This window comes from Apiospora aurea (assembly GCF_038362705.1).
Source record: "Apiospora aurea strain CBS 24483 chromosome Unknown utg000005l_segment0_segment0, whole genome shotgun sequence".
In the NCBI taxonomy this organism is placed as follows: Eukaryota; Fungi; Ascomycota; class Sordariomycetes; order Amphisphaeriales; family Apiosporaceae; genus Apiospora; species Apiospora aurea.
In genome coordinates, this window is record NW_027117392.1 from 3,667,765 (window position 1) to 3,695,502 (window position 27,738).

At 53.3% G+C, this 27,738-nt stretch overlaps 8 protein-coding genes across 8 annotated transcripts; 5 read left to right on the forward strand and 3 right to left on the reverse strand.

Moving 5' to 3' along the window:
• Window positions 1-3,223: 3,223 nt before the first annotated feature.
• Window positions 3,224-4,126, forward strand: PG986_007690 (uncharacterized protein; the record flags this gene model as incomplete). The annotated part of the gene is made up of 4 exons (XM_066843912.1): window positions 3,224-3,319; window positions 3,446-3,518; window positions 3,588-3,607; window positions 3,721-4,126. Exons 1-4 carry the CDS (start codon window positions 3,270-3,272, stop codon window positions 4,124-4,126), a joined length of 549 nt encoding a protein of 182 aa, XP_066700024.1. The 5' UTR covers window positions 3,224-3,269.
• A 3,188-nt stretch (window positions 4,127-7,314) lies between these two features.
• Window positions 7,315-7,838, forward strand: PG986_007691 (uncharacterized protein; the record flags this gene model as incomplete). The annotated part of the gene is made up of 2 exons (XM_066843913.1): window positions 7,315-7,481; window positions 7,544-7,838. 2 exons carry the CDS (start codon window positions 7,315-7,317, stop codon window positions 7,836-7,838), a joined length of 462 nt encoding a protein of 153 aa, XP_066700025.1.
• Window positions 7,839-9,816: 1,978 nt separating this feature from the next.
• On the forward strand, window positions 9,817-11,891 carry PG986_007692 (Di-copper centre-containing protein; the record flags this gene model as incomplete). The annotated part of the gene is made up of 4 exons (XM_066843914.1): window positions 9,817-10,102; window positions 10,169-10,299; window positions 10,352-10,621; window positions 10,680-11,891. 4 exons carry the CDS (start codon window positions 9,817-9,819, stop codon window positions 11,889-11,891), a joined length of 1,899 nt encoding a protein of 632 aa, XP_066700026.1.
• A 2,864-nt stretch (window positions 11,892-14,755) lies between these two features.
• On the forward strand, window positions 14,756-16,485 carry PG986_007693 (ammonium transporter; the record flags this gene model as incomplete). Its single annotated transcript, XM_066843915.1, has 4 exons — window positions 14,756-14,875; window positions 14,941-15,005; window positions 15,065-15,825; window positions 15,899-16,485. 4 exons carry the CDS (start codon window positions 14,756-14,758, stop codon window positions 16,483-16,485), a joined length of 1,533 nt encoding a protein of 510 aa, XP_066700027.1.
• Window positions 16,486-17,041: 556 nt separating this feature from the next.
• On the reverse strand, window positions 17,042-19,527 carry PG986_007694 (DNA polymerase IV; the record flags this gene model as incomplete). The annotated part of the gene is made up of 3 exons (XM_066843916.1): window positions 17,042-18,454; window positions 18,482-18,995; window positions 19,019-19,527. The coding sequence occupies 3 exons, from the start codon at window positions 19,525-19,527 to the stop codon at window positions 17,042-17,044; spliced, it is 2,436 nt and encodes an 811-aa protein (XP_066700028.1).
• A 550-nt stretch (window positions 19,528-20,077) lies between these two features.
• Window positions 20,078-22,574, reverse strand: PG986_007695 (Anoctamin-10; the record flags this gene model as incomplete). The annotated part of the gene is made up of 5 exons (XM_066843917.1): window positions 20,078-21,250; window positions 21,305-21,733; window positions 21,798-22,101; window positions 22,181-22,334; window positions 22,469-22,574. The coding sequence occupies 5 exons, from the start codon at window positions 22,572-22,574 to the stop codon at window positions 20,078-20,080; spliced, it is 2,166 nt and encodes a 721-aa protein (XP_066700029.1).
• A 1,266-nt stretch (window positions 22,575-23,840) lies between these two features.
• Window positions 23,841-24,688, forward strand: PG986_007696 (Riboflavin synthase; the record flags this gene model as incomplete). Its single annotated transcript, XM_066843918.1, has 2 exons — window positions 23,841-23,871; window positions 23,967-24,688. The coding sequence occupies 2 exons, from the start codon at window positions 23,841-23,843 to the stop codon at window positions 24,686-24,688; spliced, it is 753 nt and encodes a 250-aa protein (XP_066700030.1).
• A 456-nt stretch (window positions 24,689-25,144) lies between these two features.
• On the reverse strand, window positions 25,145-26,846 carry PG986_007697 (phosphoacetylglucosamine mutase; the record flags this gene model as incomplete). The annotated part of the gene is made up of 2 exons (XM_066843919.1): window positions 25,145-25,240; window positions 25,308-26,846. The coding sequence occupies 2 exons, from the start codon at window positions 26,844-26,846 to the stop codon at window positions 25,145-25,147; spliced, it is 1,635 nt and encodes a 544-aa protein (XP_066700031.1).
• Between the last annotated feature and the right edge of the window lie 892 nt (window positions 26,847-27,738).

A 27,738-nucleotide genomic window follows, 5' to 3' on the forward strand; every position in this document is an offset into this window, starting at 1 on the left:
TATATTTAAATAGCTCTTTTAAAATAGAATATTTTATATAGATAATGCTTATTTTTATCTATTTTACTTATTTTAATATTTAATAAAAGCATATTTTGTTACCAAAATCCGAATCTGGTCAATTTCGACCGAGCTCCGAGTGGGGGCCCATTTTCCACCTAAATCAACTGTCCCAGGACTTTTAGTGTGTCCCAGGGTTTTAACGCCTACTGAATTCCAATTCAGTAGGCACGTAACATGGCCTGTGCCTACTAGTAGTGGCAGTAGTTTTGTGGTTACGGCATCGCCTACGATGCAGCATGAGGAAAAGCAGGTATTAATTGATGCAGAAGTCAAGATGCACTCAATGATGCATACCATGTTGGCTTCTACAGGACGTAATTTTGAAAACCATACCTGTCGATACCCAGTGTTGGTAGGCAAATTCTATGAAGTCTCTCCTTCGGATGCCACTATGTGGCTTTTCACTACCGCCCTCTTACATATAGCTAGAGATTCTTCGTCACGTCGATATATAAAGCTGCCTTTTAAATAGGAGGGTAATTGCTACGAGCCAGCAAGTATGGCATCCCGAAATGCACCAGTATGTACCTAGAAACGGCTGCTAGCTCTTGGGAGTTTGAAGGGCAGAGTTTGAGCCAACCAAGATGCTGGCAGCGTGGTCTGGAGGGCCAGGCAGCGAGGGCTGACATAGATACATACACACTTAGGTCTGTAGTCAAGATTCGGAGAGTCGAATCAAGATGCTCCCGGGGAATCTACGAATCAAGCTTCCTCTGCTGCCTAGCGTTGACCTCATGCCAATGTATATCGCGGTGTTGGGGTAGCCCACCTAAACTTCAATGGCTGTTATCAATTTCTCCCCCACCATCTTACGAATGTTGCCCATGATCTGATCTGAGCCTCCTTAGTGGTATCTCGGCAAAGCAGGCAACATGCGCGACCGGCATAGGCTGTGGAAGTGTACATAGGCGTCATTGGGCTGCAATCTCACGCGATGTTTGCAGTATGCCTGTACGTCGTAGCTTGAGGGTCTCGCACGGATGAGTGGTCTATAAGCCTCCTAGAGTGTGGTCTGCTGGTCAAGCAAGTATGGCCATTGGGAACAAATGCATGGATCTCGGTTGTTGTAGTGATACCTGACCTCTGGCCCGCAGCTGCGGCTCTCTCTCTCTCTCTCTCTCTCTCTCTCTCTCTCTCTCTCTCTTCTGTGTGTCGAGATGGCGTTCTGAAAGGTGAATGATGCTTGGAATTCGTGAGCCCAAGGGCCGCTCCGACCTTCGCCAACCCCTTTCCCCTCTCACCGTGGCCGTGTTTGAAAGATGCTAACATGTCTGGTCATCTCTTGCCCATTCTGCCTTGCCTCAGTCGCAATCAACATTGAGACCTTAAGAAACGAGCGAACGCCAACCTATCAATCTAGAGCTGCCTGGCTGCCTGGGCCTTAACCCTACCCCAGGCAGTGTGTGACTTCTCGGTTGTACAGTACTAGGTACTGGCATTGGGACGCCTGTGCAGGCCGCCGCTATCTGGTGCCGGCTCCCCGGACGGACAAACATCTTGTGTTCTCTTGCACGACTGGGTACCTGTCACCTTCGTCTGTTCTCCTTGTGCGACCAAATCTCACATAGTGTCAAGCCTGATACCAGTCAGGCCAGAGCCGGTTTCCAAAGCGCAAGGCAGATTGCATTCCATGGATGGCAAGCTTATTATTGGCGTTTGTGTAAGTGGACGATACACCCCGAGAGGCCTCTTGGATGCGGAGAATCCTTGACAGCCGAAAGCAAGTCGGAGACCAACTAGGGGAAGAAAAAAGACTTGATCGCCGTGTCCCTGCATGCAAGCACAGAACTGCCACATTCCTTGTGACCTCGAGATGAGTACAATCAATAAGCAGCAATATCTGGTCTACACCATTTGTCCAATTTCTTGATGGTCGGAGGTGTACTGTCTCTGCCGAACGGTCGTTTTACCCGCTGCTCTTGCCGCAAGGGACTTGGGGATGGAACATCATACCGGTTCCTTTCACCAAACATCCAACCATCATTTACAGGTTCCTTTTCCACGAACCCCCAACTAATGAGTCGCAAGCTACCTCCAAGACACAGCGAACCATAAGGCTATCTACTGCAGCCACCGCCGCCGCCCGCCGCTCGCCGGGCCACTGACAACCGCAAGGGGACCCCGGCCTCACTGCTTTCTTGAAGAGATTCTTCGCTTACACCCTTCGCCGGGCTTCAGAGGGACTCCAAGCATGGTTCCAACCGCCCTTACATGTCCTTTCCCGCGCTAGGAGGTAAACATTTGACCACACCCACCTGGGCCTGATTGCCTGTCCGGCCTGCCACCTGCTGCTGGGCCTCTCCCACAACAGCACCTACCTACCTAACCTACTAACTAACGCACATACATCACCACCTATCCATCAAGCTCAGCGGGGCCACGGTGAAACCTTGCAGCGAATGAGAACCCCAGCCCGTCCCATCGCAGTACGTATTTTCACTGGCTTAGCCGCCGCTTTGCTTCGTCAAGTGCCAGGCCAACTCCATCAGTTCCCGCTCGACGACTATCTGGGCTTCCCGGAGCACGGCTCATCTTTCTGCTTGTGCGAAGCTGATGGTGGGGATTCCCAATACGACCCTCTTTCTTCCCGTGACTTCTGGCTACTCGCACCTCGTCACGATTGATGGCCAGTACCTAGCAATTTCACTTTCAACCCCCCGTCGTCCTAAGCGGACAGGTCTCAAGCTCGATCAGCGACCAGGTTACATAGGCTACTCTGGGTACTCGGTACTCTGTCACTGGTCCCGTACGTACCACCACAGCTTTCGGGCTAGGGTCGCTTTTGCGCGCGAACTGGTCGCTCCTGGGCTGGGCCTGCTCACCACCCCTCATCGATACCTACCTGCTGAGCGGCCGCTGCGAAAGAGAATGTTCAATGTTGCATGCCTTCATTATCTGTTCGTCATACAAGACATTTGATTTCCTAATTTCCAACGCCATCACAGCAACCGAGCGCAGCTATTTAACATTCGTCTAGCGAACACCTCGTCTAGCATTTGCCAGCGCTTCCCCACCGCGCGTTCCCTGGGATCCAGCCTAACGACACACACAGGCGCAAACCGATTTCTCGGAGACCTTGACCGAGAAACACCTTCATTGATACAAGTTCTTCATTTTCGAACAGAAAAAAAAGGATAATTACACTTCTGCCTCTCGCCTGCATCTCCAGATAGACCAGCAGGCTCATTTTACGTCACCTCTTCGCCATGGCGGGCTTATTCCGAAAGGTGTACGACTGGTTGCTCCGGACCTTCTGGTTAGTACTATGAATCTGCGTCGCGGGGTCACGTCACATGGCACAAAAGTCTTCACCGCCGCCTGCAACATCGTGACCTCTGCCAAGTCGCCAAAGACGCTGCCGACTCTGACTGACTTCTCATAGGGCAACCGAGATGGACGTGACGATGATCGGTCTGCAGAACGCCGGCAAAACGTCCTTGCTGCGCGTCTTATCGGTGAGTTGAAATGATCCTGTTGGGCGATTTGAGCCGAGCCGCTGACCGTTGCCGATTGGTTTTTTGCAGGGTGGGGAGTTCACGATCGAGTAAGCCTGACCACACCTTGTTCTCTTGAGGCGAAGACATGTCCATGTCAACGCTTCCATGTCCCCGCGCATGTGCTATCCTTCAGAACTGGCGCTAATGAACGGCCGTATAGCTCTATACCCACAGTGGGCTTCAATATGAAAAAGGTACAACGCGGCCATGTCACACTGAAATGCTGGGATCTTGGAGGCCAGCCGCGGTTTCGCCCGATGTGGGAACGGTATTGTCGTGGCGTAGACGCCATTGTGTTCATTGTCGATATCGCAGATCAGGCTCTCCTTCCTCAAGCAAAGGACGAGCTGCACTCGCTGATGTCGCAGCCTAGCCTTCAGGGAATCCCTTTGCTCGTGCTCGGTAACAAGTCGGACTTGCCCAACAAGTTGAGTGTCGACGAGTTGATCGAGGCCTTGTCGTTGAAAGTCATAGGCAACCGTGAGGTGTCCTGTTACGGCATCAGTGCCAAAGAGGAGACCAACCTCGATGCTGTCATCCAATGGTTAATGAAGTTTGCGAGATGAACGCCCTCAAGCGCCCGCTGCGACTTCATATTCCCTCGGTCTCTGTTTGTGTCACTTTCATGATCAGCAGCACCCGGAAGATTTTCGGTAACGGCCATGGCGCATGTAACGACGATTATGAGATTTGCGATATAAAGACGGTTCACCTCGGCGACGATCCATAATATATAAGTTCTCTCGCGAGTGGAAGCTGGGAAACCCGCTGAAAGTCAGTGCAGCTTTCTGGAGACTCACGCTTTGGCATTGATATTTCCTTTACCGACCCCGCCATATTGAGTTTGCCGTTGCTTTCGGCCAGACATGGCGGTGCAGTAGTGGTGGTGCTATTTCCAGCGCCTGAGAGGGTTTTGCTTGGAAGACAACGGCTCGGAATCGACTTTTATTAGTAGATGGGTCGAATATCTAAGCAGGTGTGTCTAGTTTTGTGGGTGTACGGGCGGATACCATAGCAGGCATGAGGCCTCGGTGTATTTAGGCGCAAATGATAGGCGGCTCTCAGAGCTCATTAATGACGATACGACTTATTTCGAGGCATGACTTCGATCAGGTTGACTTGTAGACTGGCATGTGTGGAATCCAGCTCGGATGTCCACTTTGGGGCCAAGAGACGGTACGATGGGAGAAGTCCAAGATCCCCCTTGTTGACATCGGTAGCAACCAGTGCGTGCCAGGGGGAGGGTCCAGTTAAGGTGCAGGTGGAGAAGGTCGCTTCACGGGAGCAGAGCTGAATTCGGTGTTGTATTGAGCTTCGACTTCAACAGCTCGCAGCAGGAACCACAGAAAGGGGGGACCCAAAAAAGATGTTTATGTAGACGATTGATAAGACCGTGGGAGAGACGTCAATTGTAGGAGTGGAATGGAAGAAGGGGAAGAAGGCAATGGTGCGAGGGAGTAGGATGTGAAGGATACTTCAATGGCTACACACAGACCACTCGCAATGCGGTGATGCGTTGGCAAGCTCACCAGAGCGTTGCGTTGTTCGAAATGGCCTCGCCCCGTCAATGATTGGCCCGTAGCCGGGCTCACGACGGCTCGCCTCTGTCAAATCATAGGCCGGCTCTGGCTGCGTTTCTGCTGTCTCTACTGCTACTACAGATTTCTCCATGCGGGGGATTGGGCATGTCCTGGTCCTGGTCCTGGTTCTTGCATGATTTTCTGCGTCGAGCGTGATTTGGCTCCTTTCTTCAATGTTGGATTTGGCCACCTATCTACCGTAAGTAGTATACAGGTCTGCTGCCCCCCGTCACTGAGGGCAATTTGCCAGAGTGTGTGTGAGAGGAAGAGAGAGAGGGGAGGAGCAGCGAGGAGAGCAGGACCTGTCTGAGTGGTGCGCTCGCTCTCTTACGCCAATCTGCCAATTTTACATACGCAAACTTAGGCGAGAGGTGTGTACGGTGACTACTGCGCAGAGAGAATCCCGTTGTTGCCGCTCCCTTCGCTGATCCAAGTACAGCCAATGGTAGTGTGGTCGGGGAATTTTGACGTGTCCGCGCATCGCTAGTGCCACACGCTCGTAGCGGCCAGGTTGACCCTGACAAAATCGAGGTAAGTCGGAAGTAAATACACTCGTATCGTATAATGCGCGGCCGGATAGCTAGGCCGGGCGATAGATAGTTATCAACTGCACTCACCAGCCCCATCCTCCCTCGGCACTCGGGGGTCGGAGGATGGAGGATGGAGACGATCGTTGACGTGCTGCGTTTCTCCACGATCCAGCCGGCCTTTTCTTATTTGGCCCTATATCTGAATACGGGATTCGGACGTTCAACTTGGAGACCCGCCGCCAGCAGGGCTGGTGCTCCCTCCTGACTCACGAACTATTCAACCCACACGGCTCCGCAGGGCGGAGTCAGAGCCGTAGGATTGGGACCTTGTCAAAGTTTCTAATGAGCGAGGGTTTCTGATGCTTGCATGTATGCATGGATATCCCGTATTGAAACTACATACGCCGGCTCTGCGGGTTGTTTACAGTCCGTTTCCGGAAATCAGTGGGTGATACACACTGATGGACGGGTCAGGAAGGTTTCGAAACACCCAACAGCCGCTTCCACTGGGGACGGTACTTGACTTAGACGATCTGTACTGTAACATTCTGCAATATGGTTTGTGAGTCCTGAACAGAATCACAGCCTACGTCACTGACATGACATAAGAAACAATACGATGTAGTTCGACGCCCCTTAAGGTTCGGTCAGGGCTGATCGGAAGTGCCCGGCATCGCTGCACGCTCACGCTGCCCGCGTCGACCAGAACCTTGACAGACGCTGACGAGGCGGCGCTCACAGGATCTTCATTTTGTCGGTGCAGGTGGACGAATCCTGCTCCAAAGAACTCGGGGCAATGTCAGGTAGGGCTGCGCCGCCGATTGACGGCGGCGCTCTGCCTTAAGTATCTGTCAACTTTGGAGGATCGCGAGATTGTTCCATGTCCTATGTACACACATAGGTTCGCCAGACGCTAATTGCCGCTAGAGGAGATGTCTTGAAGCTGGTGTGCCTTGTTGACAAATACACATGTATGCAGTTGATCAATCCATCTACTAGCGAAAGAATGGAAGAGTTCTGGTCATTTGCCGGTCCATCAAGGGATGGCCATGATTCCAAATGACTGTCCTAGGCAAGCACCGCTAACTTCACTTACAGCTGCCACAGCCCTGAAAATGGATTCAGGATGCATGTACCTACCTGGTTGTACACACACGCGTATGCCGTTTACTCCGTTTCGTGCCTCCGTCGGCGGATGCCAAGTCCCGCACAGCCCCCTGATTGTTTCCTTGGTATTCGCCCGCCGCGCCATCCTGCCTTAGCGAAGAGACAATATGAGACGTCGAAAAGGCTGGGCTTGTATTTTAATAAGTGCCGTACGCCCTTCTTCAATTCCTCCTTCCATTTACGACAAGTAATCACTTCTGTTTTCCGCCCAACATTTCTGCGGTCTTGAACGAACCTGAATCCACAGGTAGAAAACATTTGCAGAGACCCGTCTTCTGCCAACCTCCCGGCACTGGCAATATTTGTGACGCGACAAACACTCCATCTACGTCACTCATCAAAACAACCCTGCAATTGCCTAAGATTACCTACATAATCGTATACTCAACGCAACTCAACCAACCTGCATATTTCTCCAATCAACATACCCTAAGCCTTCCTTCAATCGACTTCACAGAAAACAAACATCATCCATCAATGCCACCTTTTATCGACCAAGACAGGCTCCTCGGCAAACGATACTACTGCTCAGCTGCTGAGGCTGCGGCAGGAGATTGTTACCGATCGACATGGGGTGATTATGGACGATGGATCTTCGCAGCGATAGTAGTGGTGTTTTTCTTCTTCGTTTTCTTCATCCTGGCGTAAGTTTCTCCCTTCTGGAGTTTTCGTTCCCGACGGTTTCTCTAACCCGCGCTACTTACAGATGCATCACTTCCCGCCGTCGCCGTCGCCGCGGCATGCAGCCCATGTACGGCACTGGATGGATGGCAGGTAACGGGGCCGGCAACTACCAGAACAACCCACAGGCCTATGCCCACCAGCCGCCCCCGGCCTACGGGGCTCAGAACCAGTCCTATCCCATGAACAACTACCAGCAGAACGGCTACTACAGCGGTCAGAATGAGGGCGTGCAGGCGCCTAAGAATGTCTACCCGCATGACAGCACCGCGAACAACGCCACATACGCTCCCCCGGAGGGCCCGCCGCCCAACAAATAAGCAAGCTACAGGATACGATGATGAGGAAGGAGAATTGGACGGGGCCCGCCTCCGTGCGAGGCGATGAATGCTAGTAATGCACATATTCATGGAGACGAGAAACGGATACCCTATTAGGAATTACAGCCTACATGACTCGGGATTCGAGCACGGCGCTTAGCTATCCCACGTAATAAAACACTTGAAGCAAACAGCGAGACTCTCTTCAATTATCGTAGTGGTCACCTTTCTCGTTGCATGTTGGATCGCATTGAAGTTCGCAAACGGTAAAATGAAGCTGGCTTGCACCGGTGGGTAGGAGGCCTCTTACACCAGCAAGCATAGCCACTTTTCGCTCCCTCGCCAAGTCCCAAGCGGCATCATCCTTCCGACATAGTGGTCGCGAGGTTTCCTTTTGCCAACTGCGTCTTCGGGTGGGCGTCTTCGTTATGGCCTCTGTCAGGGTGGTTCATAGAAACAAGATGGCATCTTCCACGCCGCATAGCAGGAAGGGCCCAATGGACATCTTAACTCCATATTTATGTTTCACTTGTTGCTGTAGGTAGATTATGTTGGCAAAGAAGTATTGAGGGAGGACTAGGGGAGGACTAGGACAGGAGCCAGTTTTTCGAACTACTACCAAGATTACCTCTTTCGACCAAATCCTCTGGCGTTGTCTTGGGGATCTGACAGTGTCTCTTTTCTCAGCCGTGCCATATAAGTGATCGATGTTCAATAATACGTCAGCCAACTGCTCGTCTCTGAGTTTAATTAATAAACTTCGTAGCAAACAAAATCGATATCTCCTAGTGGGCAAACCTGGCCCATTTCCAAAGTTACAGGTCATGTGATAAAGGAAAGGACCTCAGGCATTATCAGAAGAGGCTCTTGGAAATTTATAAACACAGTCTACGGGGGTTGATAATTCCCGGGCTTGATCCTGCGGGTTCTGCTGCGGGTGATACGATTGCTATTCTGGAAGGTTGTTACTTTGACTTTGTCGTCGAATGCCAGCTGGTGCAACAAATTGCGTTGTAAGGAAGTTGACATTCGCATGCTACTGGGTACGGCCGAGCCTTGAGTAGGGCAACATGAGCTCGAGGGCCTGTCTTAGGGCTGAAATAGCCCAGTCATGTTGAAATACTGATGGAGTGGCCCTTCGGCGTACGATGCAAGTTGGCCAAGTGTTTGATTACAGGTGAAACCGAGATGCAGCCAGCCGTTGGAGGCAGACCGAGTTGGTCAACCGTAATATCCCCCCTTAAAGTGTGGAAATATGGACTTCATATGTCGGACAGCGTGGTGTATCTGATGGCGTCTTTTTGAATCACCATGCGAATCTTTTGGAACGAAGAGGCGGCTACGAGTCTTAGTTGTTGGTAGTAGCTAGCGAAGAAAGCCTGTCGAAGGTGTGTGTATCATTTGTAGGCAGGCAGAGCTGGCGCATTGCCATATGCGTACATCAAAATCTGATGTATCAATGGACGAGTGTGTACGTGAATCATACCATGGCAGATACTCGAAGTAACTTGAAGGGAAGCAGCATTGGTCTTGTTCGCACCTCCCTCGTGTACCTGATAGATGAGCTTCAAATTCTCCGGCGGGCAGAGCAGGCAGGCAGGCACGTATCCAAAGTACACGTACGGGCGCTGTTGAAAAGATCGGCCCATTAAATTTCGACTGCTTCCTTCTTAACGCGGAAGGATTGGTTCTCGTGGAACCACTTGCACTTATTCACTTCCGGTCTTCTCGACGGTGAATGCTTCAAAACTATCCGGAGCTTGCTTGTCACCACGCTCGACATGCGGTTGGTTTTCTGATTCCTCATTTGTATTCAATTCCCTGATAGAATCGTTCTGGTTTCTATTTTGGATTGACCCATGACTGCTACTCTCTCGCTCGCTCCCTCATAATCTCTGAAAGCTGCCTTTCGTACGTTCGCTACCAACCCCATCCCAAAACGATCGACCTCATCTATCTATCTTTTGCGAGAAGGACCATGGATTTCCTTCTATTCTTCCTCTTGGTTCTTTCGGCCTTGACTATACCCTTCGTTGATGCAAAGTACGACTATGGTCGTGATGTTCGTCACGCTTTGCAGAAGCGCCAATCTGCCCAACCAGCAATTACGACCGGCGTGCCGCGTTCCAACGGAACCATTCCCCTCCGAAAGGAGATTCGAGAGTTTCAGGGATACCACGAGCAATGGAGTCTGTACATTCTGGCCCTGGACTGGATGCAGTTCACCAGCCAAGACGACCCGTACTCGTGGTACCGCATGGCTGGTAGGTCAAGCCCTGGCACTTGATCGATCCTATCCTGTGTGTGATATCGTAATTGACGCTTCGCAGGCATACACGCAGCTCCATTTGTTGACTACGGCGGCGTCCAGGCACTGCCAGATGGCGGCCTGAACGGCTACTGCACCCATGTATCCAACCTCTTCCCGACTTGGCATCGCCCCTATCTGGCTTACTTCGAGGTTAGCATTGTCATGTACCAATGTCTACACAATACTGACATGTGATATTCAGCAAGTAATGTATAACATTATCCAGTTCATCGCGTCTCTCTATCCCGCAGGCCCACGACAGATTCGATTCCAACAAGCTGCCCAGACCTTCCGCATGCCCTACTGGGACTGGGCGGCCATGCCGCCTAGTAACCAGAGTTTGCTTCCTTACAGCGTCGGTGGTCAACCCGATATCGTGGCAGACGGCCCCAATGGACTGCAGCTTATTGCCAACCCCCTGTTCACCTTCACCTTCAAGCCACTGGACCCTTCGGTATTCCCCGAATTTCCAGTAAGTTTTATCTTTGTTTTCGCCAGGGCCAAGGCAACGATCGCTGATGACAACTCAGTTCTTTGAATGGAACAACACGAAGCGTGCTCCAACCCCTTCTAACAGCCCGAACGCCATCTCGAATAATTCCGATGTTGCACGCATGTTGGACGCAGGGCTGCCCCAATACCAGACTCGCCTCTACAACCTGTTCGCCAACAACGGAAACTATAGCACATGGAGCAATGAAGCCTGGATACCGGACGCTAGCAACCATTCATACGACTCGATCGAGTCTCTCCATGACACTATCCACCTCGCAGCTGGTGGTGATTCGGGTCATATGGCCATCATAGCTTATTCAGCCTTTGACCCAATCTTCTTCTTACACCATGCCAACGTGGACAGAATATTTGCCATGTGGCAGATCCTCCACAACGACTCGTGGGTTGAGCCAATGGCGGCCGTTGAACCTACTCGTACCATCTCGTATGGGGACAGTCAAAATTCGAGCACAAACTTAACGCCGTTCTTTGCCCGCGATGGTCAGTTTTGGACTTCGGATATGGTACGAGATCACCAAGTTTTCAACTATACGTATTCCGAGGTCGCCTCCAAGAATCGATCGGAGGTCATCATGGCCATCAACAAACTCTACACAGACTTCAGCGCGGCCACAATGTCCATCGACCCCGGGCGCCGACGCCATCTGAGAAGAGAAGGTTTTATGAACTCGACCAGTTCGGGAATGGGACCTAATAAGCGCACAAAAGGGGCAATTTGGAATAAGGGCAGTTCTGATGTGCCTTTCGTTAACCGAATCATCAAGGCCGGTCGCTATCGCGACTGGGTTGCGAACATTGTCGTGAACAAGCACGCCATGGGCACTTCGTTCAGAATCTATCTATTCCTGGGAAGAATTCCCGATGATATTTCGGCATGGGGTTCAAGCCCTGGTCTCGCTGGCAGTTTGGGAATATTCGCTGGGCACATGGCGGGATCTGGCAAGCAAAGGCGACTGATAACTGGAACTATTCCTCTGACTTCGACGCTCATTAACCGTGTCTATGACGAGAAGCTACAGAGTCTTGACTCGGCGGATGCTGAGGCATACTTGCGAAATAACCTTGAGCTACGCATTGCTGCCAGCAACGGAACGGTCGTGGAACCCAGCCAGGTAGACGGCTTGAAGATCAGCATAGTGAGCTCCTACGTTAAGGCTGCCAAGAGCAACGCCGAGCTGGCAAGCTGGGGCAGAGCGACGTCACATTTTGACCTCTACGCCCTCTGAGGTATTCCTTAAAAGGAGTGTGCCAGTGGTAGTATTTACGCAACATCACGGTTGCGCCTATAGGCCAATATGGCCAGATAATAATCCCCAGACTAAGCCCATTGTTAATACAACGGCGATTGGTGCGATGGGTTGGTAATAATAGGAGAGGTAATGAGCTTCTTCCCTTCTCTATTTGCAAGATGCGATAACATTGAAACGACATACATAGCTTGCGTTTCATTTTGACCCCTTACTTAGAATTATGCACATTCGAGTCCGTGTAAACTACGAGGAATGCCTTTTCTTGAAGTGTATACCTCTGGGATAGGAAATAATATTCCATAATTTGGCCATACCCGCATATGATGCATGGAAAGAGTGCGAAGTAGAAGAATGGGTGATTCAGTCGACATGGGACGCAGATTGGACAAGAAGTGAGTGAAACGCTTTCAGCGAAAGCCGCAGCTCGTTCTGTCTGCAAAGGTGAAGTAGCAGCGGCTGTTGGGTAGTTCTGATCCATCATTTGGGGGCAGCATGTAATCGATCCCCCACGGGTCCAGCCACCCGCCACTTGTGAAACAAGACAAGACATGAGAGCGTCGAACGTGTGGGAAAGGATAAACACATGGAATTCTGGTGGTAGGGTCAGAATCATGCCAGAAGCATGCGATCAATTTTCCAGATTTTGTCTCCGGAAACCACCCCTTTCCCTGCAGGTTCGTAATGGACGAGGGGGGTTTTATCGGCCCGGACTGGTCTGGACACTACCTATTGAGCCCCTAGATCAGACAAGGTACTCCGTCCTCCCGGGGGTATATATGTGTACGATATAGGCTAGAGGTTCGCGAATGGACACCTTCCGGACAAGGGCAACGACGGGAGTACCGACTGGCCGGGTGCCCGTGGCAGGACTTGGGTACCGGGAATGAATGAGTTGAAAAGGGGGAAAGTAAGCTGGACTTTGGCAGGTATGCACCGCTGGAGAGCCCTTGGTTCCTGAACAGCATGTATCTACTCGTAATGGGTTTAATCTTGGTCTACGGCGAGGATATATACTTACATAGACAGTAAGCGAGATGGAACAGCCGGCGATAGAAAACCTACCAGGAGCGTAGGCTGCATAAATGAAGTGGCTCATGTAGGTAGTTCGGTATCGTGTTACCTCGGGGAGGAGGAAGCGTCATACCATGCAATGCATGTGCCTGAGCCGGAGGTGAGGTACGGTTAGGGTGGATGGATTGAAGTAAAGGCACGACCTGCAGTTTGCTTGGACCCTTCTACCGACCTGTCTTTTGTAAACGGCCCGGGCAAGTTTGCTTGCCACGGCATGCCAGGAACGGTTTCAGGGGACCTTAAGAATAAGGTTAAAGTGATTCCGGACAGGTGGCATGGTATCTCCCTCCCTCCCTCCCTCTCTCTATTTTTCTAGTCTATAGTCTTACGGTTTCTAATTCCTTCTTCTCTCGTCTCCTGCAGAGCCACGGGTGTGGTAGTACAACGGCCGTTCTGTCTTTTTTTTTTTTTTTTTTTTTTTTGGATGGACTGGGCTTACTCTACCCTTACTAACCTTAACGGGGATTTACCTGGGAAGTATGCATATGTAATATATATATATGTATATATATATAGATGACAGTATGTACATATGCTTGTATGCATGTTTCGTTAGGTGGTATCTACGGTGACACTGCCGCAATTACCACACAAGGCCTGCAGTAGGAGAGTTCAATTGATGGCAAGGTAGGTAGTCAATTGGACTCATGGATGGCCTCCTCCATGCGCTGGGTGCAATCCGGACCCTACAATCGGCTCAATTGCTCAATTGGGCAAGAAGACGCAGGGACGAGAGGGCGAGGCGAGATGGGATGGGATATGATATCGAGTCGGGCCATGCTCCCTTCTGGCCAATGGGGCTGCGCCGTCTTATCTTGTGACACGGCGAGGTGAGTCTTGGGGCTGCCCAGTCGGGTTTAGCCCCATTGGCAACAGGCTCTCGTCGATCCTTCCTGCTGCGCATCCGGCATCTTCATTGTCCATTGGGCCCTCACTTTGTGACCGTTTTCGCTTTCTCTCATTCATGCCATGGGCTCTTGGCCACTGCCTACCGACGTTCCCTGCCCAGGACAGAGTCTCCTTTTTGGCTGTCGGCCAATGACACCGTCTGCAAGCCTTCTTCTCAATCTTCCATTCTCTTGGGGAGCGGTGGGCCAAGAGCGCAGTGCCAACCAGAAGCCGATCGTACTGATCCGGCAATTTGCAATAATCCATGCAGTGCTCGTCCTTCGATGTGAGTGAGCGACAGAGTCAGGAGAGAGGAAGTAAGCAATAATGTTGTCTGGTGAGATTCCATCATGGTCATACTACCCAAGAGTTAGAAATATCAAGAAAAAAAACCCCTGCAGTTTGTGTCTCCCGTCCTTTTGCTCTCCTGGGCATCCATCCTTCCCCGTTACCATCCGAAACAATTTGTCCCGCCGTCCTTTTCTTCCATCGTCACTCTCCTGTGCAACGCCTCCCAAGCAGCTAGTGCTGTGCAGTGTTTCTCTCGGCCACGCTTGTACACGGCGAGAGCGGTGTGAGGTGTGATTGGCTGCCGGAGAAGTTGCTTCTTCTGCAGCGCGAGTACCTTTCTCACACACTACGCCCGCCTCGCCCGTTACGACATCAGCCCATCCCGCAAGCTACCTTGTCGTCCTTGGCCCTCACCTAGGCTACTGTAGCAATAGCAAGCCAGGCTATTAGTCTTGCTACCCCACGCACCTGGACTCCTTCTTGGTCATAAGAAACCGTGGTACCCCCCCCTTCCTTGTTGTTACGCCAAATCCGATCTGTATATTCTCATTCTTGAAGTTTCGCTCCTGGCCGGCTTCAATACCGTCGGCATGGAGGTACTCGAGGGCATCGACCTGGACGCATTGAACTATGTCGTCAAGGCGCCATACAATGGCACAGGCGCACAAGGCGGTGATCCCATGACGGAGAATCTCAACATCTGGTATGAGGTACGATACACCTGACCCCAAACCGCCACAGTCCTGTGTTCTGACAACGACCTTGGTGATGACAGAGCGGCGATATCGGATGGATGATCACAGCAACAGCTCTCGTTCTGCTGATGATACCGGGTGTTGGGTAGGTACACCGGATAGCAGACAGTATCGCCATGGCAGCAACTAACACGACCCCTCTAGTTTCTTCTACTCGGGTCTTGCCCGAAGAAAGTCGGCACTTTCGCTCATTTGGCTCTCCATCATGGCCACGGCCGTATCTTCCTTCCAATGGTTCTTCTGGGGCTACTCCCTAACCTTCTCACACACGGCCGGCCCCTATATTGGCAACCTGGCAAACTTTGGCTTCAAGGATGTCCTCGCCCAACCCTCTGTTGGCTCCGACAGGATCCCGGATCTGCTTTTCGCCATTTACCAGGGCATGTTTTCCGCCATCACGGTAGCCCTGGCCACGGGCGCTGTTGCTGAGCGCGGTCGTATGCTCCCTTGCGTTGTCTTCATGTTTGTCTGGGCCACTATCATCTATGATCCGATTGCCTGCTGGACCTGGAACCCGAGCGGCTGGTCCAACAAAATGGGCGGCCTTGACTTCGCTGGTGGTACTCCTGTGCATATCGCATCAGGCGCTGCGGCCCTGGCCTACTCGATGATGCTGGGAAAGCGACGAGGACACGGGACCCACGAGCTCAACTATAGACCGCACAATGTTACGCACATTGTCATCGGCACCGTCTTCCTCTGGGTTGGCTGGTTTGGCTTCAATGCCGGATCTGCTCTCTCGGCCAACCTACGCGCCGTCATGGCTGCTTTCGTCACGAACCTTGCTGCTTGCGTGGGGGGTATAACATGGTGTGTCCTCGATTACCGACTGGAGCGCAAGTGGTCCACTGTCGGTTTCTGTTCTGGTGTCGTTGCGGGGCTTGTCGCCATCACGCCAGGCTCAGGTACGTTTCTATATAGATGGAGAGCACCGATGTGTCGCCTTGAGAAGGTGTACTGACATGATAACCATTTTAGGTTACGTACCCTCGTGGGCGGCCGTTCCGTACGGAATTCTCGGGGCTGGCTTCGCCAACTACGCTACGAAGCTCAAGTTCCTTATCGGTATCGACGACGCCCTCGACATCTTCGCCGTGCACGGGATAGGGGGTTTAGTGGGCAACATCCTCACAGCATTCTTCGCGCGTGCCGACATCGCCCACCTGGACAACATCCAGACCATCGAGGGCGGTTGGCTCAACCAGCACTGGATCCAGCTGGCATACCAGCTGGCCGACTCGTTCGCCGGCGGAACATACTCGTTTGTTGGCACGTGCTGTATCCTCTTCATCTTGAACCTGATTCCCGGCCTGCAGCTGCGCGCCACCGAGGACGCCGAGATCCTGGGCATCGACGACGCCGAGATTGGAGAGTTTGCCTACGACTACGTCGAGCTGACCCGCGAGGTGCCCAACGACGCTGATGCCGAGGGCGAGGCCGCGAGCCACTACTCCGCCGACGTGAACCCCTTTGACCCCCGCGAGAAGAACTCGATACCACTCATGGACACGCGCATCTACGCCGGAACATCGGCGCAGCAGCAACAGCAGCCGCATGCCCGGTGACTATCTATGGACCAGGGGCGGTCTAGTCCCAGTCCGATAAACCAATCGCCCACAGCTAAGAGGAGTATGGTATGATAAAATCTATCCAGATGACGGATGAACGACAGCTGTGTGTGGCCCGAACCGTCGTTTCAAGGGGTGGCATGTGGTATAGGCCAAGTGAAAAAGGTGGGATACTGCGACATGGGCAACTAGGAAACCTGCTCATGAGGCCTGCAGGTCTTTTGTGTCATATATAGGGGGAGTTGGAGGATTTCTGGACTTATATATTTCTTTTCTCGGCTTCACCATCTGTATGTAGTATAGCGCCTTCCAAAAGTTACCATATAATACTGTATGCATCTATTTCGTCGCTGGCTACGACCCTCTTATGATGATGTCTACCTAGGTAACACTCGAAGAGAATTCGTGTATGTTGTTCAGAACACTCTTAGACCTTGGGACTGCTCCTGTCTAATGGGGGGGGGTATCTCTCAAATCTCCACCAAAAAGGAAACCAACGCATGCCAGAAAACAAACAAAAATAGCCCCTGATCCGTCGTTCGGTCTAATCCGCTCAGCACCAACGCTCGTGTGGCTCGCGCCAATGCACGCCTAGATGCCGGAAGATTTTGCGCTCATCCTCGCCTTCCACAAGCTCGCCCTCAGTGATCTTGACGTTGCCCTTGCCGCGGAGCACGTCCTTGTACAGGCCCCGCTGGTTGAGGCGCATGCCCTTCTTCTGGGCCAGCAGCCGCATGCTCCGGTTGAATATATCGTTGCCGGTGAAATAGATGAGGGCGGCCCCAAGCTGGGACTCGGGGACGAGCAGTAGGTCAATACGACGCCAGAGCGGATGCCATTCCTCCTTGTTTTTGTTGACGTTGCCATCGTTGTCGTCGACCTCGGCGCTGGCATCACCGGGATAATCGTCCTTGGGCAGCACACAGCAACCGTGCCATTTACTACCGTGGCCATCGTCAACGCGGTTCTTGCTGTGCGCCGCCAGGGCCACGGTCAGAAAGCCCTCATCGGTAAGCTTGGATACGAGCTCGTCCAGGAAGCCGACGAGTTGACTCGTGCTCGACGTGCCTTGCCTGGTGATGATTATGTCAATATCGCCCGAGCTGTCGGCGCCGCGGCGGTAGCTCCCTCCAATGATCAGCTGCACATCGCGATCTATCGCCCGGGCAGCTCGCACGACATGGGCCCCCAGAGCTTCCACCTCTTTGCGCGGGATGCGCGTGTTGAGGTCGTCGTATCGTTCGAGGCCGATCCTCTGGTTGGCTGTCAAGTGCGCTTTCTCCTGGATGTCGTCGAGCGTTCGGTACCCCTGCCTGATCCAGCGGTCTGCCTGGTTGGGTCCTACGCCGTAGATATTGGTGAACAACCCCCGCAGTTTGATCATAGGGTCGTTCAGGAGATTCTGGAGATTCTGGAGCTTTTGCACGCGGCCTGTCTTGGCGATCTCCTCGATCTTCTCGGCCGAGGACTCTCCGATATTGTTTATGGCGATGGCCTGCGCAAATGTAAGGATCTTGACAGACTGCTGCTTGAGCGCACCTGCAGCATTGCGGTATGCCGTTGTGCGCCAGGGCTCGCTTCCCATCTTCGCGTATTGATCTGCAAGCTCTAAGAGAACGTTGATTGTCTCCGCGTTGGGGTTCTTCGATTCGACCCCCCTGAGGCCCCCTTTCATGCAAGCGAACGATGATTGCCAGCCCACGGCACCTTTTGCTGCTTTCGCGCTCGTGCGAGAAGTCCTAGTTTTCTTGGCCGGCCGTTCGTCTTCGGAGCGGTAGGGTTCCTTCCCATCATCGATGTCTTCAGGTCCCTTGGATTCTTCACCATCCTCGGGTTCAGGTGACCCGTCTTCGTCTTCGCCGGGAATCACGACGTCATCGCCAAATTCCATGATGTGGCCTATGCATTGAGACAACTCATCTTCAAACGAAGACCTCTCGCTGTCCACCTCAGATGCCATTCTTGACTGAGAGCCTCTCTGACTTTTACGTACACTGCCGACAGGGTTGCCTTCATCGGACGTGGTTGAGCCGCTTGGATCCGCTCGAGATCTCGAAGCCGCAACCGGCTGCGTAGATGGTACAACTACATCTTCTGTGGACTGCGCAGCTGCTTGAGAGGCCGAGTAACTACCCCGAGTAGTGTTCTGAGATGACAGACGTATCCTCTTGGACCGCCGTTCCTTCAAGACTAAGGATTGGCCTGAGCTCTGGGAAGGCTCAGGAGGATCAGCGTTGTCTTGCTGTGAAGCAGGCTTTCCTGGCACCTGGTACTTGTCTTGGTTACGCGGTACCAGTACCCGGTGCGTCCAGCTGTCAATGAGGAAGTCAGCGTTGACCACAATCTTTTTGGAGGGATCGCCGTCGCCCTCAAACAGCGGTTCGAGGTCTGCGTAGGTAAGTCCCTTGTCCACGATGACATGGGTCGCATCTTTGAGGGACCGGGTCCAAATCGCCCCGTACTCCCTCGCTTTGTCGATGCGTTTCTTCCGTACACCGTTGGCGTCGCTGTTAGGAAAAAGAAAAAAGACAGGCCGGCAAAGCAGCGGTCGGCTCCCGGCACCATCTTGATGGGCGCGTCCTTCTTGCGCTTGGGCATCTTGAAGGAGGGGGTCTCTTGCACGGATGCGGATGGGGAGCCTGAAGCACGGCGACGAAGTAGTCTGTCTGACACTCTCCTCTGGGGCTGATGTTTGGTGCTTGCCTTTGTGGAGTCTGGAATGGGCGTGTCTGAAATAGTAAACAGATCAATCACTTCCGAGGCTGTTTTGCGGAGGTGTGGGACGAGATGAGAGTTGGGAGGCGTGCTTTTGATGATGCCACTGGGTTCGTGGTTCTTTGTTCTCTGGATGACGGAATCCGACGCGCTCCTGGCAGGCGTGGACGCGAGGAAAGGGTTGTTCGCAGCAGCCTTCATGAAGGCCTTGGCCGCGTTGCGATGGGGGTCCTCTTTGACCCAGCTATTCTCATCGCCATCTTCGGCTTGGAAGGCTTTGAGCTCTTGGAAAAAGGCGACCTTGTCGCCCAACGTGGGCTCCATTGCTGGAAAGTCACTCAGCGATTACACGCCAAACCATCTTCTTGAATACCTACACATTCAGTCTGACGTACTTATACAGCAAGTTGTGGCCAACGACGTTGCTTTGACGGGAGGGATGTAAGCCGTCAGCAGCACGGCGACGCTCGGGGTTTTTGGAGGTGTAATTACTCCATTACTCCGTTACTCCATTACTCCGTCCGGTCCACTTATCTCAGTATAGGCAGCCATCACCTGCCTCGTTGCTTCCATTACTGAAACCTTCTTCTTTGTTCATCCCCTTTTTGCCAAAAAAACAAAATATATATATATATATATATGGTGATTTATTGATTGGCCTCTTTTTCTCAAATCCCTACATGTGTCTATCTAGAACATATGTACATAGTAACAAAGCGGTAGTTGCAGCATAGGCTGCTTCGAATGGATGATGACTAGTAAAGGAAATTCAAGCAATGTGTACCTTGGTCAGGTTGTACAAAACTAGGTCTTCACTGAGTTGTTTTGCGTTGCCACCGCCGCTGCGACTGCCACTGGGCGTACGGGTGTGCCGTCAGTCCTCCTTGGTAGACAGACCCCCGTTCCTGGTACGGCCCAACGCCTCGATGAGCTTGATGCCCACCACGTCGCTGACCCCTTCTCGCGCTTGCTTGGTCCAGAAGAGGTCGGGGTCGGCCATCCGTACCGACTTGCGCCGTTCCATCAAGCCCACGTCCAGTGCGTCCCTCTGCTTGCTCGACTGTTCCAGCTCCTCGACATACTTCTTCCGGAGAGCATACCGTTCGTCGCGCTCGCGCCGGATCTGTTCGGACCCGACTTTCTGGAGCACCGAGCGCACGACCCATCGCAACAGAAGGAATGTGTGTTCGCTGATGAAGATGGTGATCGGGAGTGACCACCACGACGCCCCTCCCCACCGCTCCAGCATGGTGGTTCCTTCGTGGTGCTGTGTACCAAACATGTGCACAATCGCTGCCGTGCAGATGCTCCCCATCCAGGTTAGCGCATCGAGCGAGTTGATCCATGGGCCGATGCCATCCATGCGAATGGGATGAGGCCGCTGGTGTTCAAGGCAGATCTTGAGGAAGTCGGACCGGAGTTCGATCAAGTTGTTGATGAAGAAGCCCACCGACACCAGTGGCCACACGGGCGAAAATAGCGCAAGGTACCCGAACTGGATCACCATCTCGGATATGTCGTCCTGTACATTGTACGGCTCCAGGCTGGCTTGCTGACGGACGCTTCGCAGGAAAGCCTCCTCTGCTGGATCATCGGGTGCGAGGGCCTGGAAGGCACCATGGTTGGAGTTCCAGAATTTGTACTGGTGCCACCACCCTCGCAGCTTGTGCATCAAGTACGGCATAACCATCTCCTCGAACATGTCCGACACTTGCCCAGTCACCGTAAGGGCAATGACTTCGTTCCGCAAGCGATTTGAGTCTTCCTCGAACGGCTCAACGTTGAGCTTTTCTCCTACATGGGCAGGCAGATGGTTCTGCATCCAAGGGACGAGCGAACCCCCCAAGGGCACGTAGACAAACGCAGTGAGCAAGATGGGGAAATACTGTACGATGAAGCTGAGGACAAAGGTCTTTTGTGTGACGGACATCTCGTAGTAATCTTGCGTGCGGTGGTTCTCGAAGTCGGCCAGTGTGGTGGCGAAGTCCTCCAGAAAAGATCTAGTGTAAGGCAGGCATGCGGCCAGCACCAGAGTTGGGACATATTCCTGTAATCATGAGTTAGCTGTCCCTTTCGACGCGGGAGACTGACAGCGACTTACCAGGTAAGACTGATATGGGCCTTGGTACGCCTCCGAGAGAAGAATCTCCATAGCATAGACGGCGGTGATGGTAAGACCAAGTACCAGGACGGCGAGGACAAAGAACGGGATCTGGGCCATTTGCCTCATTATCGATTTCCACCTGGGGTAGAGATGCTTTTTTCTGCCTGCTGCGTCCACGACAACCTTTTCGTAGTGATAGGTGGGCCGGTTTTGCTTCAGAGAGCCCACCCCACGGACGTGCCAGCGGATACTCAAATCATCTTGCTGGATCTTCCAGTACTCCAGGAAGATGGTACACCCGAGAAGGGTGACAATGGCGTAGACGAGAGAGTACTTGGGTAGGAAGGCCCAGGCCAAAACGCCTGTGACGGCCGGGAAGGTCAAAAAGAGCAGATATGTCTGCATGTAAGCAAAGTAGAAGGCAACCTAGGACCATCCAACAAGGTTAGTCTTGGTCTAAGAGAAGAACGCGAGAGCAGCTTGGACAGACCTTGGCACCGAACAAATTGCGTATCTGGTCGAAGTCCTCCTTATCAAGGAACATCTTCTGGCTCAAGTGTTTAAGCAACTTTTTGTTGGCTGGCCCATTGTGGATGGGGAAGATGGCCTTGACGTTCTGCCACTTGCCGAGGCCAGGAGTGATAGCAGCACCGCCTTGCTCCTTCTGCCAGTTGACAAGATGATAGACGGAGAGGACACCCTCGGCCTCAAAAGTGCCTGGCAATGCATCTCTCTGTTGCCTTTGGCCGATTTCAGGCCGCTCCGAAGTGATTCCCCATAGCCAGTCCTTGACTCTATAGTCCCCCCGTTCAGTCAATATACTGCAAGTGTACTACAGAACGAGATGGAGGGCTCAGCCCGATGCATGCTTACCTGGATTTGTGCATCGTATCATTGAGCAATTCTTGAGGGACTCTGACGAAGACCAGGAGCGAATGGTCCGCGCCAGCACGGACTTCAGTCTGCAGGCCGGCCTCCTCCAGGTCACTGATCAGAGTCTGGAACTCCTCTTTGGCCGTCTCATCGTCTGCCAAGAGCATTAGGAATCGGGATCACGAAAACATAGGTGTGGTGTGCATGTTTGTATCTCCGCCGACGGCAGGAGTGGGGGTGCTGGATGAATGGATAGATGGATGGCTGGACGGATGGGAGTAGACGAACCGGTGTCACTGAAATCGTAGTGAACTACGTATTTGTCGTGAAAGGTCCTGTTCAAGACGGTCTGGTCCCGATCGCCAAAGGTGCCCTGCCTCTTGAACAAAAACATCTCGGACGACGACGACGACATAAGAATAGAAGGCTCCCCGCTTCGAAGGAAGCGGTGAACGTGATCTGCGATGTGCTGCTGGTGCTATATATGTCTTGCCCGAGATAGCCCAGCCCACCGTCGAGAATGGATCAGGTTAGGCAGTATGCAGGTGATGAAAGGAAGGTTGTTGGTAACCTAAAGCAGAGGAAGCCCGGCAGGTAAGGTAAGCAACGCTGCGGCAGTCTGTTCACACGCGTTCCGACTTGACCCAAGGACCCAAGGACCCAAGGACCCTGAGAATTGGGGGATACGCAAGCCGGTCCACTTCGAGAGCCGCACCGCAAGACGACGCACGGTCAGCCCTACAATGCCATAGGCCGGCTCAGCCAAGCCAACTGGGACCAACTGCCAGTCACACCCTTTACGTCACCCCGGCTAAACCGGCAGCGCGCGACAGCAGTGGCACAGTGGTCGTGGAATTTGATCCTCCCGGGTGCGGCCTATGGTTACGTGGTAGGCATTGGATGCAGGTAATGAGGCAGGCAGGCATCAATTGTAATATCTGGATACCTGCCTACATCATGAACCAACCAGCTGGGAGTTTGGTCCGATGCCGGCCGAATAACAAACACCTGGCATCAAATTGCAGCTGAGGTACGGGTACGGTACGCACGCAATAGGTAGGATCAAATTGATGTCTAGCATCCTCATATTTGTCGGTATGGGGATGGGGACCTTTGGGGACCTTTCTTTGGGGGACCTTTGGGGGACCTTTGGGGCGGGTTTGAAACAGCGATGTCCATGTTCACAGTGGCCGACTCCCCGATCCTTGAATTCTCTTGTGCATTGCAGTAGTGCTTTTTATGCAGCTTTAAAATGATATCTGTCAATATTTACTTCGCAACTGATGCTGACTAGGCTACACCATAGTATCAAGCGAGGACGCTAGGTTGCTCCCCAGCTACCATTGGAACTTAGGATGACCTAGGCCTACATTAGCTACGGCAAGGTACAGTAGATCAAGAGGCTGCCGCCAATTCGTTCACATGCCCAAACTCACTTCCCAATGGGATGGGAATATGTATTAAAGTGGAGTGGTACGGCCATCACCAACTTTCGGTGGGGTCCGTCAGAGGCGGCGCGAGTAAGGTAAGTGAGTACATATCTACATAGAGCAACTGAGCCCTTTAGCAACCGTCATCACCACGACTGCGTACTACTACGTACGCAAGGGGCTGTCTATCCAGAGCCATTGGAACCCATCGTCGCCAGCAAACCACCACAATGTTCACCGGCCTCGTCGAGGAGATAGGGGGTACGTTCTTTCCCATGCCCGCCCCAGAAGCCACCTAGCAGAAGAGACGAAGAACCCAAAGCTCAACTCCCGCTCTCCCCTCCCCAAACCTACAGAAGTCTCCGAGCTCAACCCCCAAGATGCCACCGGCGGCACCTCCCTGACCATCAGCCTCCCGGCCGCCTCGACCCTGCTCTCCGACGCCCAGCTGGGCGACAGCATTGCCGTCAACGGCGTCTGCCTGACCGCGACCTCCCTCACGCCCGCCGCGGACCCGAAACCGAGCTTCACCGTCGGCATCGCCCCCGAGACGCTGCGCCTGACGAACCTGGGCGGCCTGAGCCAGGGCTCGCGCGTCAACCTCGAGCGCGCCGTGCGCGCCGACACCCGCATGGGCGGCCACTTCGTCCAGGGCCACGTCGACACGACGGCGGCCGTCGAGTCCGTCACCCCCGACGGCAACGCCCTGACCTTCCGCTTCCGGCCCGAGGCGCAGGACATGCTGCGCTACATCGTCTTCAAGGGCTACGTCACCATTGACGGCACGAGCCTGACCGTGACCAAGGTCGACGACGCCGCCGGCTGGTTCGAGGTCATGCTCATTGCCTACACGCAGGAGAAGGTCGTCGTGGCCGGCAAGAAGCCCGGGGACACGGTTAACATCGAAGTCGACGTGCTGGCCAAGTACGCCGAAAAGAGCATGCAGGGCTACATGAGTGCCAAGGTCGGCGGCGCCGGCGTTGGTGGCGAACCCGGCAGCGAGCCCGCCCTCAAGTCTATCGTCGAAAAGATGGTGCAGAACGTGGTGGCTCAAGCCATGGGTGCTCATTCTGCTTGAGAAGATAATGATGCAAGTATATACGAGCAGTGAAAACGAATGCAGCCCTGAGCTCTACCATGTTGATTTTCGAAATTGTCCGTTCCCATTCTGCTGAGTTAGGCTCTAGGAAGCTCCCCCACCTCTCAAACCACTGAAAACAACGTAGGCAATGCCATCTTCCCGAGTTCTTTGGATATAAATGAGCTCTGGTATGAAAAGCCAGAAGAATTTTGTTTATTCCCTACTACGAATGAAGCTAGAAAAAACCGTGTTCATAATATCGTATCTTCTTACCACCAGCCATTGGAAGCGGTGGGTATAATCGTTCCACTACCCAGTCCATTTTCTCCTTGTCAGCCAGCATGCGTATTCTAGGACAAGAGGGTCCTATAATAGCCTCATTCCGTGCCTCACTCCGTACCGCACAATTCTTTCTGCGTCTCCCTTAACTTCCGCCATGAGAAGCGCAGCTTCCTATGCTCCGCCGTAAGTCTTCACAATGTGAGCGACCTTGTTGGCCAGGTCGTCAGCCTCTGAGCGGGTTGCCGCCTCGGCATATACTCTGCAAGCCTGTGAAGGATGTTGTATTAGATTCGATTCCAAAGGCAATTTCGCGCAACTCCACTCCTGAACTTACATTCTCTGTGCCGCTGGCACGTGCAAATGATCGTGCGTTGGTATATTTCTTGACGCACTGATCAATCTCGTCCTGGCATCCGGCAGGCTGCGAGAGCTTTCTCTCGGCGTCCGTGGTCTGGAAGAGATCCTTGTTGCCGACCTCGACGCGCACGAGGCGGTTGGGGAGATCCTGGTAGGTCATGGCCCAGTCTCGGAGACCCCAGCCCTTGTGCGCCAGAATGACCTCGACCATCAGCATGTCGGAGATGGCATCACCGACCGTCTGGTTGATGAGGTCGGCCAGGGCGCGAAGAGTATCCAGTGCCTCCTTCTGGGCGGGAGACTGGGGCTGCTTCTTTTCGAAGGTCTGGACCGCATCGGTGGAGAAGAGAACAGTGCCGTGACCGTTGGCCTCGAAGTAAACGCCGATATCGAAGGCACAAGCAGCGTGATGCAGGTGCTTCACTCCGGTAGGGGTGCAGACAACAGGCAGCTGAAGGTGTTGCTCGACATACTTGGTACTGGCACCGTTGGCGTATGCAGTCTGCACGACGCCGATGCGTAGCTCACCATCGAGACCAGCCGTTCTGAAGAGATCTGCGATGAAAGACGCGGCAAGAGTGGCAATGCGGTCACCGTCAAACATGAAGAACTGAGTCGTCTCCGGGTCAATCCAGTAGTAGATAAGGCGGTCAGCATCGCCATCGAGGGAGCACCATCGGCCGCCAGGCTGAGGCTTGGGGTTCGGGGGAGCTCGCTGTCTCGTCTTGACGAAATCGGCGCCGCAGTCCAGGTTGAGAACCTCGGGCTTGAGAACATCGTCATTTACGACCTTGCACTCAAGACCGGTCTTGGAGGGGTCCATAAGCTTCAAGAGTTCCTTGAGCTTCGGTCCACCAACGCCATTGGCACAGTCCACTGTCAAGGCTCCGCTGGCCTTCTTGTTCTTCATGGCACGCTCCCAGGCGCTGTTGATTTTCTTGTAATAGCCAGCCTCGCTCACCTCGCCATACGAACTCGGGGTGCCTTCGGTGTTGACACATCGGGTCAGGTAGTGGAGCTGGGGCGTCGTCAGGACCTTGTAGTCGACGAAGGAGGTCTGGGTGGCGGAGCAGGCATCGGAGAGGGCCTGGAGGAGGGTGATGCCCGAAGGACGGGTGTCTCGGCCGGCAATGACCTTAGCGCCGGCCTTGAGATCGACCTTGAGCTGCTCGGCCAGCTGGAAGAAGGTGTCGGCGACGGCTTCGTGGGTGGCGCAGTTAACCAGCTGGGTAGCGTAAACCTCCCACTCTTGCTCGAGCATGTCGCCCATGGGGTCGACAATCTTGACGCCGTTGTCCTTGGCCGGGTTGTGGCTGGCGGTGATCATGACACCGATGGCCTGGCCGTTCAGCTTCCGGCTGCGGAGGGCAGACAGTAGGCCGACGCGGAAGGTGATGCCATCGAGGAGATCGGCAGCCATTCTGAAGCCGGCTGTGCCGTAGGTGTACAGCTTGCCATCGGGCAGAGCCGCGATGTCATGCTTCTGGGAAGCGGCAATGATGGAATCACGCTCCATGGCGGGACAGAACACAGAACCGACAGCTGGTAGGACGAGGTTGAGGGTGCTAGCTTGGACTGGGGTTTGTCCGGACTGGGGACCGGGAGGGAATAGCTAAGTCAACCTTTTCGATCTTGGTCGAGATGGAAGAATGTATTATGACGAACCGAATGGAATACCAACGTGACAGAATAGTGGAGGCCTCCAAGAAGGGTGCTTTGGGTGAGGAGAAGGAAGACGGGAGACGGGAGGAAGAAGCAAGTGCTCGCAGAAGAGGGACCAGAATCACGCGAACTCTCAAATGCAGGCCAGGCCAGGTCAGTTAATCAATGCCTCAATTAATTGGGAAAACGGGATCCTGTATGGAGCGAGAGAGTGGGATGAAAGCACAGCTAAAAAGAGACGATCTACCCAAGCCACGTTGCGCCAAAGCTTGCATCCAATGCAAGTCGGTGTGCGTTTCTATTCCCAGTTATTGCCTCAGAATGTCACCCGGCAACGAGAGGAGAACCTTTTAGCTGCCGGGTAGCTCTGGGCAGGTTAAGCAGGTACATTAGGATTGAAGTTTCCAGCCGTATCTAGAAGGGCGCTACAGGGCCGGCCCTTCTCTTCCTCGGTGCACCTTACCTGGCCGTGCTAACACTGAAGCATTGATACGAGACGAGCAAGGAGGAGAATGTAGGCCAGGTAGGTACAGTCCAGCTGTGATTTTAGTTGAGTGTACGCGGGCATTCCGACATTCTGGCATTCCGACCAGTCTGGTCAGCCTGTTGCAACACTGTCCCTGACTCCCTGCAGGTGCTGCACTGTTGTTATTGCATTGCTCCTCACCCACCTGCACGTATTATTCCTTCAACCTGCCCCGCCATCCTATTAGCGACACAACATCGAAGTACCTCCCTGCCACTAG